The sequence below is a fragment of the Sphaerodactylus townsendi genome, linkage group LG02, assembly GCF_021028975.2.
Source record: "Sphaerodactylus townsendi isolate TG3544 linkage group LG02, MPM_Stown_v2.3, whole genome shotgun sequence".
Lineage (NCBI taxonomy): Eukaryota > Metazoa > Chordata > Lepidosauria > Squamata > Sphaerodactylidae > Sphaerodactylus > Sphaerodactylus townsendi.
The window spans coordinates 26,764,614-26,780,798 of NC_059426.1; the positions used below are offsets into that span (position 1 = coordinate 26,764,614).

The 16,185-nt window shown below is 54.0% G+C and overlaps 2 protein-coding genes across 2 annotated transcripts; both read right to left on the bottom strand.

Moving 5' to 3' along the window:
- Positions 1–226: 226 nt before the first annotated feature.
- Positions 227–10,559, bottom strand: HOXD11 (homeobox D11). The gene is made up of 3 exons (XM_048483212.1): positions 9,649–10,559; positions 1,882–2,992; positions 227–1,000 (listed from the first exon to the last, which is right to left on the bottom strand). The coding sequence occupies exons 2-3, from the start codon at positions 2,546–2,548 to the stop codon at positions 765–767; spliced, it is 903 nt and encodes a 300-aa protein (XP_048339169.1). The 5' UTR covers positions 2,549–2,992; positions 9,649–10,559; the 3' UTR covers positions 227–764.
- Positions 10,560–10,683: 124 nt separating this feature from the next.
- HOXD12 (homeobox D12) lies at positions 10,684–12,278 on the bottom strand. Its single transcript, XM_048486190.1, has 2 exons — positions 11,443–12,278; positions 10,684–10,980 (listed from the first exon to the last, which is right to left on the bottom strand). Exons 1-2 carry the CDS (start codon positions 12,221–12,223, stop codon positions 10,739–10,741), a joined length of 1,023 nt encoding a protein of 340 aa, XP_048342147.1. The 5' UTR covers positions 12,224–12,278; the 3' UTR covers positions 10,684–10,738.
- Between the last annotated feature and the right edge of the window lie 3,907 nt (positions 12,279–16,185).

Consider the following 16,185-nt stretch of genomic DNA (forward strand, 5'->3'; position numbering starts at 1 on the left):
GGCAGCCATGTTGAATTTCTCCTAAAGGGTCACTCTATTTAGACATTATTCGAGGGACAGGCCCGAACTGCCGGCTTCTAGAAAAGTCTTTTGGGGGATCAGCGGAAGCAAACCAAACTCCGCAGTTCGTCAATTTCAATGTCAAATGGGCACCAGCAGAGAGAAAGTTATGATCCTCTACAGATGGCTTTTTGCTGAGAACGCAAACGGAAGATACCAGCCCAGCTTTTTCTAGCAACCGTTTATTCACACCAACAAGACAGTGTCCCATGCTTTGATATGCCAACAGACACAGAGAGATATCTATACAGGGGTATAGATACACATCGCACATACACGACCACCTTTTTCAACAAACCTGGCAGAGCGGGTATTCCTAAAAATTGGAGCAACAGGAACCAGGGAGAGACAGTTCATATGTTTAACCCGCTTCTTTTTATATATATATATAAAAAACAACTAGCATATACATTTGAGGTGCGATGGTTTGAACCAGGAAAAAGGGAGGGGGGAGTAATGAACATAACCAGTGGTTTTTTAAAAAAAAATCAAGAAAATTGACTTTTTGGATTTACCCTTAGGCTCCTCCAAGTCCATCAGCAGCAGAGGAGGAGTGTTTGGAAGCATCCGTGTTGCTGAACGTGAAAAATGGAACTTGTTAGGTCCGCAGGGTGGCTGTCATGTAAACCTCTTGATTTTCCAACTCATGGGGCAGGCTGGACAGCGGAGGAGGAATCTCTCCCGCCCGCCCCAGCGCCTTCTCCTCAAAACAAGGGGTTCCCAGTGAAATACTGAAGTCTGTCTCTGTTCAGTTTCTTTTCTTTCATCCTCCGATTTTGGAACCATATTTTAACTTGTCGATCCGTAAGATTCAGCATCCTGGACAACTGGAGTCTTTTCTCTTTGTTAATGTACACGTTGAAGAAAAACTCCCGTTCGAGTTCTCGGATTTGATACTTGGTGTAAGGACATCTCTTTTTCCGGGATCGCTGGGGGATCGCTAGAGAGTCAGGAGTGGGGCGAGGGGAGAAGGAAAAGAAACAGAAGAGAGAAGTTGACCCATGCTGTTCCAGTAGGAAGACCTTCAACATGAACTCTGAATTCAACCTCTTGCTGGAGGCAACTTCGCTGCCTGGATTCGAGCCGTTTCCTGGGAACACCCAAAGAGTTTCCGCATCACTTTGGATAACTTTGCGCCATAGCGGCTGGGGTAAAATATGCGCCCAAATTTCCCTTTGAATAGATTCCCAGTTTACAGCAATAACATGTGAGATGGTTTCTTTAAAAAACAAAACAGACATACACCGTTTGAAATGACGTTTCCTCCAAGGCACCCATACAACACACACACACACACACACACACAAACACACCCATTTGGCACTAGGAGTAGCCCAAAGCATCCCCCAAACCAATGCAGGCCGCCGTCTCCTTTGACGACGGAAAGGGGTTGTTTTTGGAATCGTTTGTGGACCACCCCAAGAAAACCCCCAGAGCCTCCCCATCAACCATCTCGTCACAATTAATCTCCTTCTCCAAGGATACCTCGTAAGCCCACCTCAATGGCTTTCCTATCGTAAACAGACTTTACAGCGGCAAAAGGAAACCGTATAGGATGTATAAAAGCGCTTTGGATGCTTATAAAATCGCACGTAAAAAGGGGGGAAACCACACACACACACACACACACACACACCCTCTGGGGCTTGATGAAGTGGCGGCCTGATGCCCCGCGGGGGGGTCTCTCTCGCTCTCTCGCTCTCTGCCCTGTCACTCCCTCCCCCCCCCGTCCAGAGCTTTTCCCCCTTCCACCCCCCTCACTACACCCAACCCCCCCCCCCAGCAGCTCCGGAGTTCATCCCCGTCCGCCGCCTCCCGTACCTGAGCCGCTGCTCTTCTCCGTCCCGGCCTCTCCGGCGGGGTCCTCGGCGCTGCCCTGGCCGGCCACTTTCTTCTCCAGGCTGGGGAGGGGCGAGGCTTTGCCACAGGCGCCCCCGGGGGGCTTGAGGTCCCCCTCCGAGCCCGACTGCTCCGGGCCCGGGCCCGTGGCGTGCGCCGCCTCGAAGAACTGGTCGAAGCCCTGCGGGAGGATCCCGTTCCTGCCCACCGCCCCGTAGAAGCTAGAGGCGGCGGCGGCAGCGGCGGCGGCAGCGGCGGCGGCCCCATGGTGGGCCCCGCACACCGGCTCGCCCTTGAAGAGCACGTCGGAGCGGCGGGCGGCGGGCGGCAGGAAGTCCCTGGCGTGCATCGCCTCCTCGTAGTAGGGCGCGTAGGGGCCCCGGTAGGGCCACTTGCCGGCCCCACCGCCGCCCGCCCCGCCGCCGCCGCCGTAGTCCCGGAAGGCTGCCGCCACGTCGCGCACCGGCGGCGGCACATGGGCCGGCAGGTTGGAGGCGTAAGGGAAGGCCACTTGGCAGGAGGGCGGCTGCGGCAGGAAGGGCGCCTTGCCGGAGAAGTCCGAGGGGGACACGTAGTAGGCGGCGGCGGTGCAGCCCGGCAGATACATGCCCGAGGAGCCGCGGCTGCCGCAGTCGTCGAAGTCGCTCATGGCTGCTGGCGGAGCTGCCGCCGCCTCCCCGGGGCCAGCGGGGCCGGGACCGGCAGGCAGGAGCGGCGGCGGCAGCGGAGGAGGAGGAGGCGAGCGCCGGGGCGCCCGAGGAGGAGCCCCATCTATCCGCGCGCCAGGCTGTGGGCAGCCGCGGCGGCGGCCGAGGGGGGAAAAAGCCCACCGCCAGCTGACGCGCGATCCATCTTGATGGATTCCGGGTCGGTAATCGTGTCACGTGACGGAGGGCGACGGAGAAATGCCCTGATATCTATATCGGCCCCCCGCCTGCCTGCCTCGCCGGAGGGGCTCTCCAAGAGCGCGCCCAGCTCCCCCGCGCATCGGCAGCCGCGCGTTTGCAAGAGCGGGACCGGTGCCAGCGATCCTCTTCTCTTCTCTGCTCTGCTCTCCCCCCCACCCCACACACACACACACACACACACACACCTCCCAAACTCCCGCTTCCCCTCCTCCCCCCTTTCCCCCCTCCCCCCAACTGCTGATGAGCTATAGGTGGGGCGACGAATCACCTGGGAATGCCACCCTACACCACATGCCCGCGACGCCCAGCTCCATCTCCGAGCCCCGCAAAGAGCTCCCGGCAGGGAAGGCAGCCGCGCCCCCCTTTCCCCTCTTGTGAGACCCGACTAGGGCATTCCTAGATAAGAAAAAAGGCCCGCAGACACCGGAAATGCGGCCAGGAAACTTGAAGGGCCGTGAAGGTGTGTGAGAGGACAGAAGAACTTCGGGGCGAGTCCTCTCCTCGCCCAAGTCAGACTTTGCTTCCTCCTTTTCATGCCGCTTATACACCCACCCACCCACCCGCACGCCAGGGGTATCTGGTGAGGTTTTCCTCAGACAACCCAAGGTATTTCCCTAAGCCCTAGCTTTGAAGGGTCTTTGCCGCCCGGCTTCTGGCTCCATCGTGAGTTTATCCCGTTTTCTCCAACTCTTTGGCTCATTCCTCTCCTTCCCCTAGAAACCCGGCGGGCATTTTCAGAAAAGATCACTCCCAGATTCTTGCACCAATTCCGCTTTTCACCAAACAGCGCGTCCGACCCGGTCCCGGTCTAGGCTACATTTTGAAGTGGAAGGAGCAGCGATTCCCTTGTGGGAAAAATGCCAAACTTTCACCACTACCAGACTCTGTTGGGACCAGTCTCCCTTAGCTAGCCGATCACCAGTGTGATCTGAAGGGGAAGGAAATGTTTCCCTTCCTTTCGGATCCCAACTAGAACCACACGATCTGTCCGAAAGATCTCGGCTGTATGTTTTTCAGTGGCCTTTCATCCCCTTTCTTCTAAAAATAAGCACATCCCAGACGCTGCAACTAGGCAGAAAAGCAAAAACAAATACTACGTACAGAGAGAAAGAGAGAAAGAAACCGAGAGAGGAAGAGAGAATCTTAATAACACCCAGCAAAGAAGAAAGCAATTCCCTTGGAAAACATGTAACATTCAAGTATCTCTGAGCAAGACCACCCCGTTATTCGCTGGACTGCGAAACAATGTCAAGTTTAGCGCACGCTCCTTCCACACATTCTCCAAAAAACCTTCAGCGCCAAACATTGTTTTCTCAAGACAAGGAGCTGGAAATCCAAGTCTCGCCCCAGCCCGAGAACGAACCTTAAAGTCAATACAAACGCGATCTACAAATAAATTCGATCAACTATGCTGATATTTGAAGATCAAGGTCATACGGATGACTTGCGGGGAGGGAGGGGGGAACCAAATAAGAACCAAGGCGAAAGTCAAGGCGCCGCAATCGTGCAAATCCCTCTCCAACACAATTCATTGGCCCGCAGGACTGCAGACCCAACTACAAATTTATCCACCGTCTTCCGAATATTTTAGTTGCATTAAATGGGTATAGCAATAAACGGGGATGTTCGCCTGCTTGTATAGACCCCCGCTGCTTAAACACAGAAACGCAGTCTCTATCTTTTAATAATGCCTCCTCTGCGAGGAGCCAGCGACCGAAAGAATTATATGATATTGTACTGTATCATATCGAATTATATTGTGTTGTCTGTCCTGTAAACATAGCAGAAACCGTTTTGCTATCGCAGATAAACCCAGAAGTGAGACTCCAGGGTGGTGGAGAGTCATTAAATGCCAGATATTCAGAACGCGGAAGGAGCAATGATTGGCACCCGCAAGGACAAACCCATTCTGCGCATTTTGCAGAGCTCCAGGCAGAAAGCCGAGAGGACGCCGCTCTGTTGCTGGCAAAACACCTTCCCCTCTTGGCAGGATCACGCCCAGACCCGAGTCTCGTCCCTCGTTTGCAAAGGGAAAGGAACAAACAGGGCCCCCCCCCCCCCGCGCCCAAACGCCATCCTTCACACGCCCCGCATTGGACTCCTCTCGCTTTTTCTCTGCAAGGCGACAGACAAGAGCCTACAGCAGAACATCGCTTCAGATCCGGCCACTACCAAGGCCACCACGCGCAAACGGTTAACAACAACCACCACCTCAAACTTTAGACCACCGTCTCTGTCGTGAATGCTGAGGTTTGGGGGTTTGCTGCAGCAAATAGACTCCCCCTCCCTCCCCCCCCTCCCCAAAGTTGACTGCGCTGCTAAAATGGCTGCTGCGCCTCTTCTCGACCTGGAGAAAGGCAAAGACATCCCTCTGGATGGAGCTTTCAAGCATCCCCCAGACCGAGCAGAGCAATCCTGGTCCTGCAAATCCACAGACAAGCCCACCAACACCATTCTCTCTCTCTCTCTCTCTCTCTCTCTCTCTCTCTCTCTCTCTCTCCCCCACCCCCATTTCCCGCCTCTCAAGTCACCACCCCACAGGAAACCCAACCGCCAGGATCTGGCCAACACCGCCATAGTCGCTTCTCCTCTGCGGAACCCCTCCGCAATTAGCAGCAGATCTGGACACGAGTTGGCCGGTTTCCACCATTTCAAGTTCAAGGACACCTCGGCTCGACCGCTTGGCTCATGGCGGATGACCCAACCCACGATTTCTGCAAGAGACCACTCGGGTTCGGGAAATGCTCATTCGAGACCCCCCCCCCCAAAGCGGGGACTTCCTTGGCCAAGGGCAAACCTGGACCAGCCTCGTTTGAAAAGCTTTCCTGCTCTGAGTAACAGAGCAATCCTGAGGCGAGTAAGATTCCCTCTACGCCCCATTGACTTCAATGGGCGTAGAAGGGTTGTAGCTTCACCCCAGATGCCACCGGAAAGTCCTAGCAGGTTTTAACCACATCCAGCAGATCCCTTATCCGACGCAGTCAGCACATCCCACAAAACAATGCTGTGCAAAGCACATGAAATGTCAGGACTTTACCGTTCGCCGTCTTGCCAGCGCCATGGTCCTCGTCTCCAGCAACGAGCGGGGATTTTTAGTCCAAGTGACATTTCCAAAAAACCTTCTGTGGAAAATTAGGACGATCCGCATGAGGCTCTCGGAGGAGGTGAAAGGAAGACGAAAATATCCCAGGTCCTAGCTGGGGAAGGTGCGGTATTTTGTGCCACCCAAGATAAGACACTAACTTGACCTTAACTTTGTTATGGCGCCTCCAGTATCTGGAGAACGTGAACAGACGCCGTCTGGCAGTTCTCGTAAAACCTAACTGGAGAAGAGATCCTGACTCATTTCATTTATGGCCACTACAGTTCTGCAAGAAAGCCTTTTTTCCCCTCCCTGCCAAACTTTAATTATTTATGCTCTTTTAGGAAAACACAAAAGCGCTCGGAGCCGTTTCAGACAATCCGAAGGACGGTCCTTTTTGCCTTATCAAACTGCCAGGCTGGGTTAAAGCGCCTCCACTTAGCCTATCAGAGAGGAGGACCGGTCCCAACGCCAGCAAGATGCGGATTTGGGGCTGACTGGAGAAGGAAGATCTATGGGCAAGTATGTGTCAGGAATGAAGCGACACAGTCGTGTCGCTGTGTAATTATCTGTATGTGCGCGCATGTGTGTGTGAGAGAGATGGTTTCTTATCAACGCACGCCCCCCCTCAAAACCACAACCCTATATACAATTCTCTCTCTCTCTCTCTCTCTCTCTCTCTCTCTCTCACACACACACACACACACACACACACACACACACACACACACACACACACACACACACACACACACACACACACGAGGTATTTATGCCTCCTTGACTACCATACCTTGTAGCAATGTTCGACCCAAATTGTTTTCTCTCCACATATGGGGAGACGATACAATTTTTTGTTACTGTTGAGGTAATGGCTGCGATCCCAACCATTGTTACTCGGGAGCAAATTCTCAATGAAGGCTCTTGAAGATCAAAATCGGGTGCGAATATGCCTTTGAGGGAGCCTTTGGTATGTCTAGCGAGAACACCTTTGTTCCTAGCAGCACAGCACCCCCCCCCCTCCAAGCTACCCCTATGATGAGTTCTAATCACATGTCGGTCCCCCCACCCACCCCCACCCCCAGAGATCACCAAGCTGTCAGTAAATGCTCCTGGAAACAGAGTTATGTGTCGACTCTTATCCACAGCAACTACAACAGTCTAATCCTTCCATGAGCGTGAACCTACTCAGAAGTAAGCCCCACTGCGTGCAACGAGGCTCGCTTCTTAGTCAATGTGCGTAAGGTTGCAGCGTAAACAGGGTGCCTGTCACTGCGCGCCTCGTGCGTTTGTATGTTTCGGAGTTAGCCCATGTTTGAAAACAGATACAGGAACATGTACTTCAGTGACGTAATCAACAGCCCAGGGACATACGAGGGCATCGATGCACACCCTGGATAAAGTCCCCGAAGGCCTCTGTCTCTCTTGCTTTTTTCACGGTCTTTCTTCCCTCTCCCAGGGTTTTGTTTCCTTGCACCTAATCGAATTGCGTATCCAGAACTGCCCAGAAGTGCCGGGCAAAACAAGCGACCAGCTCATGTCCAGCTGGGCTATAATTTGGAGGATAAAAAAAAGAAATAGCCCCATTCAATTCAATCTTTAAAAGCAACCCCCCAAAAAATCCCCCTAACCCCCAAAAGGGATTAAGTGCCCCGTTTTCTTTTCGCTTAATACTTTGGTGGCCAGAATCTTCTTTGGTTAACTCCATCGCCGGCGTATTTGCCACCCAGGACGACCGGAAGGAGAAACCAAAGTAGCTTATTTGGAGGGGTTAATTTCCGCAAATAAATCCAGACTAACTTTAGCTGTCAATATTTATTTCTTGCCACTGCATTGTTTTTTTTAATCACCTTTTTTGATTAGCGAAGCTCTATTGTAGAGGAAGAAAACTGGATAGACTTGGCCAGGAAACACGGGCGATTCTGATTTTATTCGGCCTCGACCCTTGGAAAAAAACGCCCCAGTTCTTATTTCCTTTCCTTACTATTCTGAGACATCGTGGAATCATTCTCATAAATACATAGATGGAGATCTAGATCCCCGTCTATGTATTTGTGAGAATTATGAGAGAGAAGCTCTAACAGATTAATAGATTCCTTCGCCATCGCTGTCTGCTCATCGCGCCAGCTCGAAAGTCACTGGGATACTATTGCTGTTGTTGTTTTTCAATTCTAAATTTATTGTACAGACTTGGTAGAGAGCCTTGAATGAATGAGAGGAACAGCACTTTCTCAGGTAGGAAATAACATCAGCTGTGTTTATGGGCGCTGCACAAATCAACTCACATTTCTGTTTAAAAAAAACCCCCAAACAAACCTGCTTTTCAAAACTGAATTTAAATATATATATATGAGAGAATATTTCCACTAATGCAAAATTGGTAAAGTATATAAAGGTGTTTCCACTAATGCAAAATTGGTAAAGTAAATAAGCCTCCTCTCTGTTTTATTCCCCCCACCTTTCTTATACAGAATATCCAGGCGTTTGCCGCTCTTATTAAGACCGCAGAGATCGCCAAAAGCGAATAATTATTTTCTTGGTCCTGTTGAAACTTGGGAGAAGAGAAGAGAAAATCGAATTACAGGAAAAACAGCCGCCTTTCCCATCTAAGCGGCCCCTGTTTTGTTTTAAATTTGCAGTATTTGATGTACAAAACAGACCCACAAAATGCGCCCTGCACCAGATTTACAGTAGTCCCCCCCCCAAAAAAAATCAACCCCCACCCAAACCAGGCTTCCTCGTTTTTTTGTGTACCTATCAAGGAATGCAGTCCTTGTTTACCGGAGAGAAATGCTTTGTGCTTCGGCCAGTTTGCGGGGAGAGGAGGTGGGGGGGAGGCGGGCCGAGGCTCCAATTGATCTCTTTGTGTCTTGGGCCCTTTGGTTGTCCTGCTGGGGGTACGGGGCAAGGCCAAAGTCAAGCGAGAGGCGCAGGAAAGCGGGCAGACACCACCGCCAAGGGCAAGCGCCGGAGGCCGAGGGGAGTCGCGGCTCAACAAATGGCGGGAGGCGTCGGGCAGAAAGCAAAGGAAGCAGCCGGAGAGTCGCCTTTTTTTGCGGGGAGGGAGGCAGAGGAAACCTCCCGTCGAAGGGCAGCCATATAGTGGTGGGGGCGACTGGGGCGTCCCTGCTTGCAAGAGGAGCAGACAGACCAGACCAGCTCTCCTCCGCCTGGGATGGAAACCTCTCCCGGTGTCCAGGCCCTTCCTGGGCGTGTTCATGCCTCCCTCCAAAAAAACCCACAAAGCAAAAGACAACAAAATAAGGTCCTCCTGCCTTCGGTTTTAGGGCAGCTGGCAGAGCGCAGGACAGACCCCGGGGCGCCTTCGGGAAGAGATGCCGCAGGCCGAGGTGGTGGAAAGGATCTTCAGAGCGGCCAAGGGACAAAGGCCCCGGATCGGGTCCCAGGAAGTAAAGTGTCTTCACCTGACCCTCCCTCCCTCCCTCGCCCAGCCTCCAGCCCCCCCCCCCCCTTGACAAGTCAGTCCCAACCAGCTCTATATGCTGTCCAGGCCTTTGGAGCAGGCCACGGGCAGGATTACAGTCCCAGGAACACTTGCACTTGGGCCGATTTTCTTCCGAGTAAACCCGTCTGCCATAGGCGTGTGATAACGTCCGCCGCCTCCAGTCTCCCTCGATTCTTGGGAAAGAGGCAAAACGGGTCCTCCTTATCTTTCCAGGTTCAAAGTTGCCTTCCCAGGTTCAAATTTATCTGTGTGTGCCTCTCTGTCCCTCTCTCTCTCACACACAACAAAGGAACACACACACACACACACACACACACACACACACACACACACACACACACACACACACACCCCGGGGCTGCAGGAGGGAGATTTGTTGGAGCAATTGGAAATACAGGCGGGAGGTCGATCGCTCACTTAGAAGGAGCAGAAAATGCGTCCAACCCTGTGGGGCGCCCGGCCAAGCCATCGAGACAGATTTGGACCCAAATCCTTTACTGAAGAGTCACCTGTCTGGGTGGCAGCGGAGGCTGCGGGTGACTTTGCCCTCAGGGAACGTCCTCTCTCTCTCTCTCTCTCTCTCTCTCTCTCAGGAGAGGAAATGGGAAGGGGCTGCTCTTCCTAAAATAAATGGTTTTTATTTTTTAGTTGCTGCCCAGCTCTCTCTCTCTAAAGGGTCTCAACCGGCAGTTTTAAAGAGAGCCCTCCACACCCCCACAGACAAAGAAGTGGGGCCGCTCGTTCCGAGGGAGATCCACGCGATTTACCTGCCATCCCAGCAGCCTCTCAGGTCAAATCGGCCCCACTGATAAATGCAAATATCTGCTTAAAAGCGGTGCCGGGAAGAGGCGGCCGCGCGACTTCTCAGAACCACAGACTGGGAGGAGGGATAAAATGGCAAAATGGAGGGGGGGGGGAGAGACAGAGAGAGAGAGAGAGAGAGACTGACAACCTTCTTCCTTTCTTCCTGGATTTCCCCCCCTCCCTTCCGTTAAAGGAAAATACTTTTGCCAATATCCTAAACTCCAGTGGGTTTGGTTTGGGAAACCTGAGCTTGCGGAGAGGCTCAAGCCGCTAGAGACCGTGGCTCCTTCCGCACTTGCAGAATAATGCACATTCAATCCACTTGCACAATTGTTTGAAAGTGGATTTTGCTATGCAGCACAACAAAATCCAGCTTCAAAGTGAATTGGAAGTGCATTATCTCTGCATGTGCGGGAAAAATCCCCTCCCCCTGTGCCTTTCCCCCAGGCATTCATTTTTCTTTTTCTCCCCACATCCCCAAGGCACCCCACCCCCACCCCCACCCCAGAGGGAGCAAAGCCAGAGGTGAGTCCGCGCTGCTGCGTAGCACGAGGCCCTGCGGTGGCGGCGGTGGCGCGCCTAGTAGAGGGCCAGGGGGTGCTGCTCGCGCATGGCCGCCCGCTTCTTCTTCATCCGCCGGTTCTGGAACCAGATCTTGACTTGCTGGTCGCTCAGGTGGAGGCGGCCGGACAGCTCTTTCCTCTTCTGCCTGTTGATGAACTCGCTGAGGAGGAACTCGCTCTCCAGCTCGGCGATCTGCTGCTTGGTGTAGGGTTTGCGCTTCTTCCGCGACCGCGCATGGATGGGGCCCCAGGGCAGACCTGCAACACACACGGCGAGAGGGTTGGGGAGGAGGGGGCGGGGAGGGGGGTTGCCCTGAGATCAGGGCCCGGTCTCTCGGTGGGGCGCAAGAAGCCACATGCAAGAAAAAAGGGAGGGGGGAGCCACGAGGAGACCCGCGGGGAGGAAATGGGGAGATCCTCCCAGTTCAAAGGGAGTCAGCGCCGCTGAGCCTAGCTGGGCTTACATCCGAGTAAACAGGCGGGACGCCAGGCCGACAGCTCGTTGCCCAAGAGGCAAACTTTTCGACCGGCTCGAGCTGCGCTCTCGAGGAAGGTTTGCTCGGAATTAAAGCCCCTCTGCGCGCAACTGGCAAGAATTCCCGGGCCCGGCCGGCTTTGGAGAGCCGCGAGGGCCGGACGTGCTGGCAGCTCTTAAGAAGGCCTGGGGGGTGGGTTGCCTAGAGCGGCAGAGAAGCCCCCTTGGCGCAGGGAGGTCCCTACCGTCCTGCAAGGAGGCTCTGTGGTTGAGCTGAGCCGCCGCCGGGGGCTGCAGAGTCACGTTCAAGTTGACGGCCTGTTTGAGGTCCTCCTTCAAGCCAGAGGCGCCACAGTCCGCGTCCAGCAGGGCGGCCGGGGGGCCGGGCAACCCCCTGGCCTCGTACTTGAGCCCTTTGGCTGCAGCCAGCAGCATCCCGCCGGGTTGGCTGGCCGCGCCCTCCCGGCTGTGCCTATTACTCCTCTCCTCCTGCTTGGAGGCGCAGTGGGGGTCGCCGCCGGGCTTGTGGTGGCCCTCCGAGGCCTCTTTGCCGGGGTTGAGGGCGAAGGGCAAGTTTCCCGCAGCCGCGAGGTAAGGCGGAGGCGGCGAGGGGGTGGCGAACGCGTGGCCGGCCGGGGGGCTCCAGGCGAGGGAGTTCCTGGGGTAGGCGAGGGCCGGCAATGAAGCCGCCAGCTGGTGGCTCCCGTTGGCCCGCAGGTTGGGGAAGTAGAAGGAGTCGGTGGTGGAGGGCAGGTTCAACAGGGAGCCCACGTAGCTCGGCCGGCAGAGGCTGCGGTCGCACATGGCGGCCGGTAGAGGAGCGTCGCCCTGCCTCGGCCGCGCCGCGATCACCCCCGGCAAAGAGCCCCGCAGAAGCCCGGCGAGGCTGGACGAGAACTTGGCGCCGTCGCGGGTCCTTCCAAGCCCACCATCTCCAGCGCCGCCGCCCGCAACCAATGAGCCTCCGATGCCAGAAGGAGTTGGGGGGGGGGAACTTCTGGAAATATTAAGGGGGTCCCGACGCATCAGGGAAGGAGAGGGGAGGGGGCGAGGAGAGGAGAGGAGAGGCTGGTCTCCAGCCCTGGAAACAACTGGGGCAACTGGGGGTGGGGTGGGGTGGGGGGAATGCCATGGTGGTGAAGTTGCAGGAGACCCCCTCCCCCCTCCCTCCCTCCCTTCAACCTCCAACCTGCCTGATGGCGCCGCTCGGGGCTCCCTCCCTGTCAATCTCGATTAAGATTGGCTCTGCGTTTTCTGCCTTCATCATGGCTTCCCGCGTTGTCTTTCCCTTCCTGCAAGAGTTAGTCAAGTCCCACCGTGTGGGGAGTGGAACACCCTGCGCATGTCCCACTGTACTTGCGCGCTCCCTCCCTCCCTCCCTCTCTCCCTCTCTGGGACACAAAAACTCTTCTCTCTACTCTACTGTTCTGTGCTACGCAGCGATGTCCTGTCCCAAACTATAGCGCTATTAATGGTGCGCTTTCTGTGCTCTGCTATAACGCTCTGCAGAGAAAGCCATATTTTGTCAGAAACTGTAGTGCAGTATAGTAGTCTAAAGATGTAGATGAGGTCTGTACTCCCCTTCTCACTCTCCATAACAACGACGTGGTCCCCATTTGTAGCTTGTGAAGAGGGATCGCTGTTGTATCAGCGAGGGGAAATATTATGGCACAATTGAACAGCGCCCATTCCGACGGTATAGATTGTCTTCGGGCGTGCAGATCCGGGAGGATTTCGAGTTGAAAATTTGCGTGAAGCAAAGGCGCAAGTGCCAATAGCAAGGTCAAGTGTGTAACAAAAAGGAGGAGGAGGAGGAGGAGGAGGAGGAGGAGGGAGGAAGAAGAAGAAGAAGAAGAATTGCAGTGATCCTGACATACTTTTGCACGTTTGACCGATAAAATAGCTGTTCAGATTAAAAATGTTGTGGTTCGAATAAAGGCAAAGTAGACAATGATAACAAAGGCATCCAAACGCTGGCTGGTCACTGACTACCTCTCTAGCTGCCTCGAGGAAATAAACTGATTCCCAGACGAGGGCAAAGGGTTTGTTTCACTATCGCACATCCCAGCCGACGGTCCTGTACTTTGTAGATCGAGATTCCCGCCCTTGCGAAACTGTTCATCCCTTTCCAGTAACAATATTCCTTTCAAGCTGAAACCTCATTTCCTCGCTCCCGTCTCGCTGACTCACCCTTTTGTGAGCTTCATGCGATTCTCCTTTTCAGAAACGAACCTGCTTCTATTTTAGATTTTTTTCCCCCTTCACCCTCTGTGGGAAATGATGCTGTTGACTCATCCTCATCCTCACAGCCCCAGCTCTTTCCGTCACCGGCCAACACGTTTCCTGAGGTCGCCCTAAGAACAGGGCTTGCTTGCAGGGTCTCTCGCTTGCCCCGCCGGCTGCAAGCCCTTTCCGTGCCTGAGGCTAGCTTTCTCCCTAGGTGGGGACTAAGAAAGGCCCGCTGGTTCGGAGCACGAATTCTGCGGCCTGACCGGCACTCGCCGGCACTGGGCTCCCCGCCGTAGGGAAGGCGAGGCGGCAAGAGTGGTTGCTGCCCCTAATTGGCAAATCTCCTTTGCCAGAACTTTCTCTGGCCAGGCTCTGGGCCTGACCGAATGGAGGACTTTTGGACCTCGGAGGGGCCCAGCAAATCGGCAGGAGCGATGGAAAGAGTGGGAAGGGACGCCTTTTGCCTCTGCAGGGAAGAAGGCAGACAGACGCCCCACGCAGTAAGCTCACGCTGAATTATTGATCGGTAGGGACGGTGTTTGGTCCGAAGTAGGTTCAGCTGCGTTCAGTGAGCCTTACTCCCCAGGAAACCGGCGCAAGATTGCAGATCCGACTCTTTCCAGGCACTGACGCTGATCAGCTACGTTTAACCAGTAGTAACAGGGCGATTTGGAACTAGGATCTAGGAGATCGGGGGTTCGAGTCCCTGTTCTGTTATTGAGCTCAGTGCGACTCTTTCTTTCTTTCTTTCTTTCTTTCTTTCTTTCTTTCTTTCTTTCTTTCTTTCTTTCTTTCTTTCTTTCTTTCTTTCTTTCTTTCTCTTCCTGCCTCCCGCTCTCTCACCATAATCTACCAGAGCCTTGTTTGTTAGCATAAAATGGAGTCGCGCAACTGCTCTCAGCTGCGTGCATGAAGATTGGGGTTTAAAAAAAAAAAGATGATCACAATAATACCAATAAAAGCAAAAAAAAGTTGCAAACTGACTTTTTCCCTCCATGAATGCAGACAACGATTGGAAAACCGTCTCAAACACGTTGGGAAAATGCCAGCAACGACTTCTGGATTTCGAGAAGGTCCCCATCCAAAGTGGGTTGGCATCCAGTCTTTGGACATTTGCATGAAGCATTCCTGTCTTTTGAAACCGGGGACTAATTCCCTCAAATGCCCTTCAAAATGCTGTAAAAGGGACCCCGGGTCAGCGCAGCGCAGACCCCACCAAGACTAAAGCGAGGGGATATCGACCACCGAGTCTAAAATCTCAGACCTGCTTTGGGCTGTTTGAACCGACAACCGAATCAGTTATTCATAGGACAGTTGTATTACCCACCCACCCCCCTTTAGAATCACCCACTCAAGTGGCTTGGCCTGGTCCAGGCAAAAACGCCCGCGTAGAAATCCCAAATCCGTCCGAGCTGCGCTGCCGGAATCCCAGGCGCATTTCGGAAAAGGGGCCGCGCCCCCCCCCCCCGATTCTTTTCCCACCGTCCGCATTTTCGCCCCTTCGGCGCCCTTCCCGATCCGACCCCTTCCACGTTCTTCCTCGAAGCGCGCAAAACACCCTCCTCCTATGGCGAAGTGCCGGGTTCGATCCTGCCCGGGCTTGGTTCGCTCGCTAGAATTCTCCATCTTGGGTTTTCTCTCCAAACGGCGTCGGCGGGCGCGGCTCCGGGGCGGGGGGGGGGGCGAGAAATCGTCTCATTTTGTTGGAAAGCCGTGCCCCACCCCCCCACCCCTCCGCCGCCGCCGCCGCCGCCGCCCGGCTTCAACCCCTCGGCTGGCCAGAAATCTTGATATCATTATCTCGCAGCCCAGGTCGGACCACACAGGCGCCGCCGGAGGATATTGCCGTCCGCTGGCCTGGGGGGGTGGGGGTGGGTTGGGGGGGGGGTCTGATCCCTGATTAACTCAGAGCTTCGTCTTTCTCCAGCAGGTTCCAGGGAAGGGTGAGGAACACAGAGTCCGGTGGGCCCTAGCACGAAATCGCCTGGTCAGCTCCTTCGAAAGGATGTCTTCGGGAGGCCAACAGGACTGGAGAAAAATGGACATCTGGGAATGGGAAAGCACCGCTGATTTGTGTCCTGCAGTGGTCGTAAATAACAGCACTCGGGAAATAATATCCTGTTGAGCATCCTTCTTCCCGCTGTTGTCACCCCTGGGATACATGCATTTTTAGGCAGGGAGGGAGGCAAGTAGGCAGGCAGGTAGACAGATAGATATTGAGTAGGGACGCGGGCGGGGGAGAATGTAACAGCTTAATCCCAAACAGAGTTTCCCCATCTCCCATCTCAGCGGTTTTAGAAAGGTGTAACTCCATAACTCTGATACACGCGCTTCCTTAAAAGGGGTCCTGCCACTTTTATGACCAACCAAGTTTATTCCAACAGGACCTTTCAGTCCCTTTAAGGAGTTACCCGGGGGTTTCTTGGAAGCTGTATCATCATCTTCATAATTATCATACATGTCTTTCCACAAAAACACTCCATCTGCAAGGTTTATTTATATAGATGGAGTCTCTCTTACTTCAGTCCTACACACCCACCCAGCTACACACATCCATCCATCCATCCATCCATCCATCCATCCATCCATCCATCCATCCATCCATCCATCCATCCATCCATCCATCCATCCATCCATCCATCCATCCATCCATCCATCCATCCATCCATCCATCCATACATACATACATACATACATACATACATACATACATACATACAGTTTACTGAGATGTAGATTTAATCATGGCAAATGTTCAC

Excerpts from the sequence above, each read along its gene's own strand:
- HOXD11 (XM_048483212.1), bottom strand. The coding sequence starts at position 2,548 with ATGAGCGACTTCGACGACTGCGGCAGCCGCGGCTCCTCGGGCATGTAT. Across the intron at positions 1,001-1,881 it reads GGAGAAGAGCAGCGGCTCAG|CGATCCCCCAGCGATCCCGG; the intron begins GTACGGGAGGCG and ends CTGACTCTCTAG.
- HOXD12 (XM_048486190.1), bottom strand. The coding sequence starts at position 12,223 with ATGCGTCGGGACCCCCTTAATATTTCCAGAAGTTCCCCCCCCCCAACT. Across the intron at positions 10,981-11,442 it reads CAGAGCCTCCTTGCAGGACG|GTCTGCCCTGGGGCCCCATC; the intron begins GTAGGGACCTCC and ends TGTGTGTTGCAG.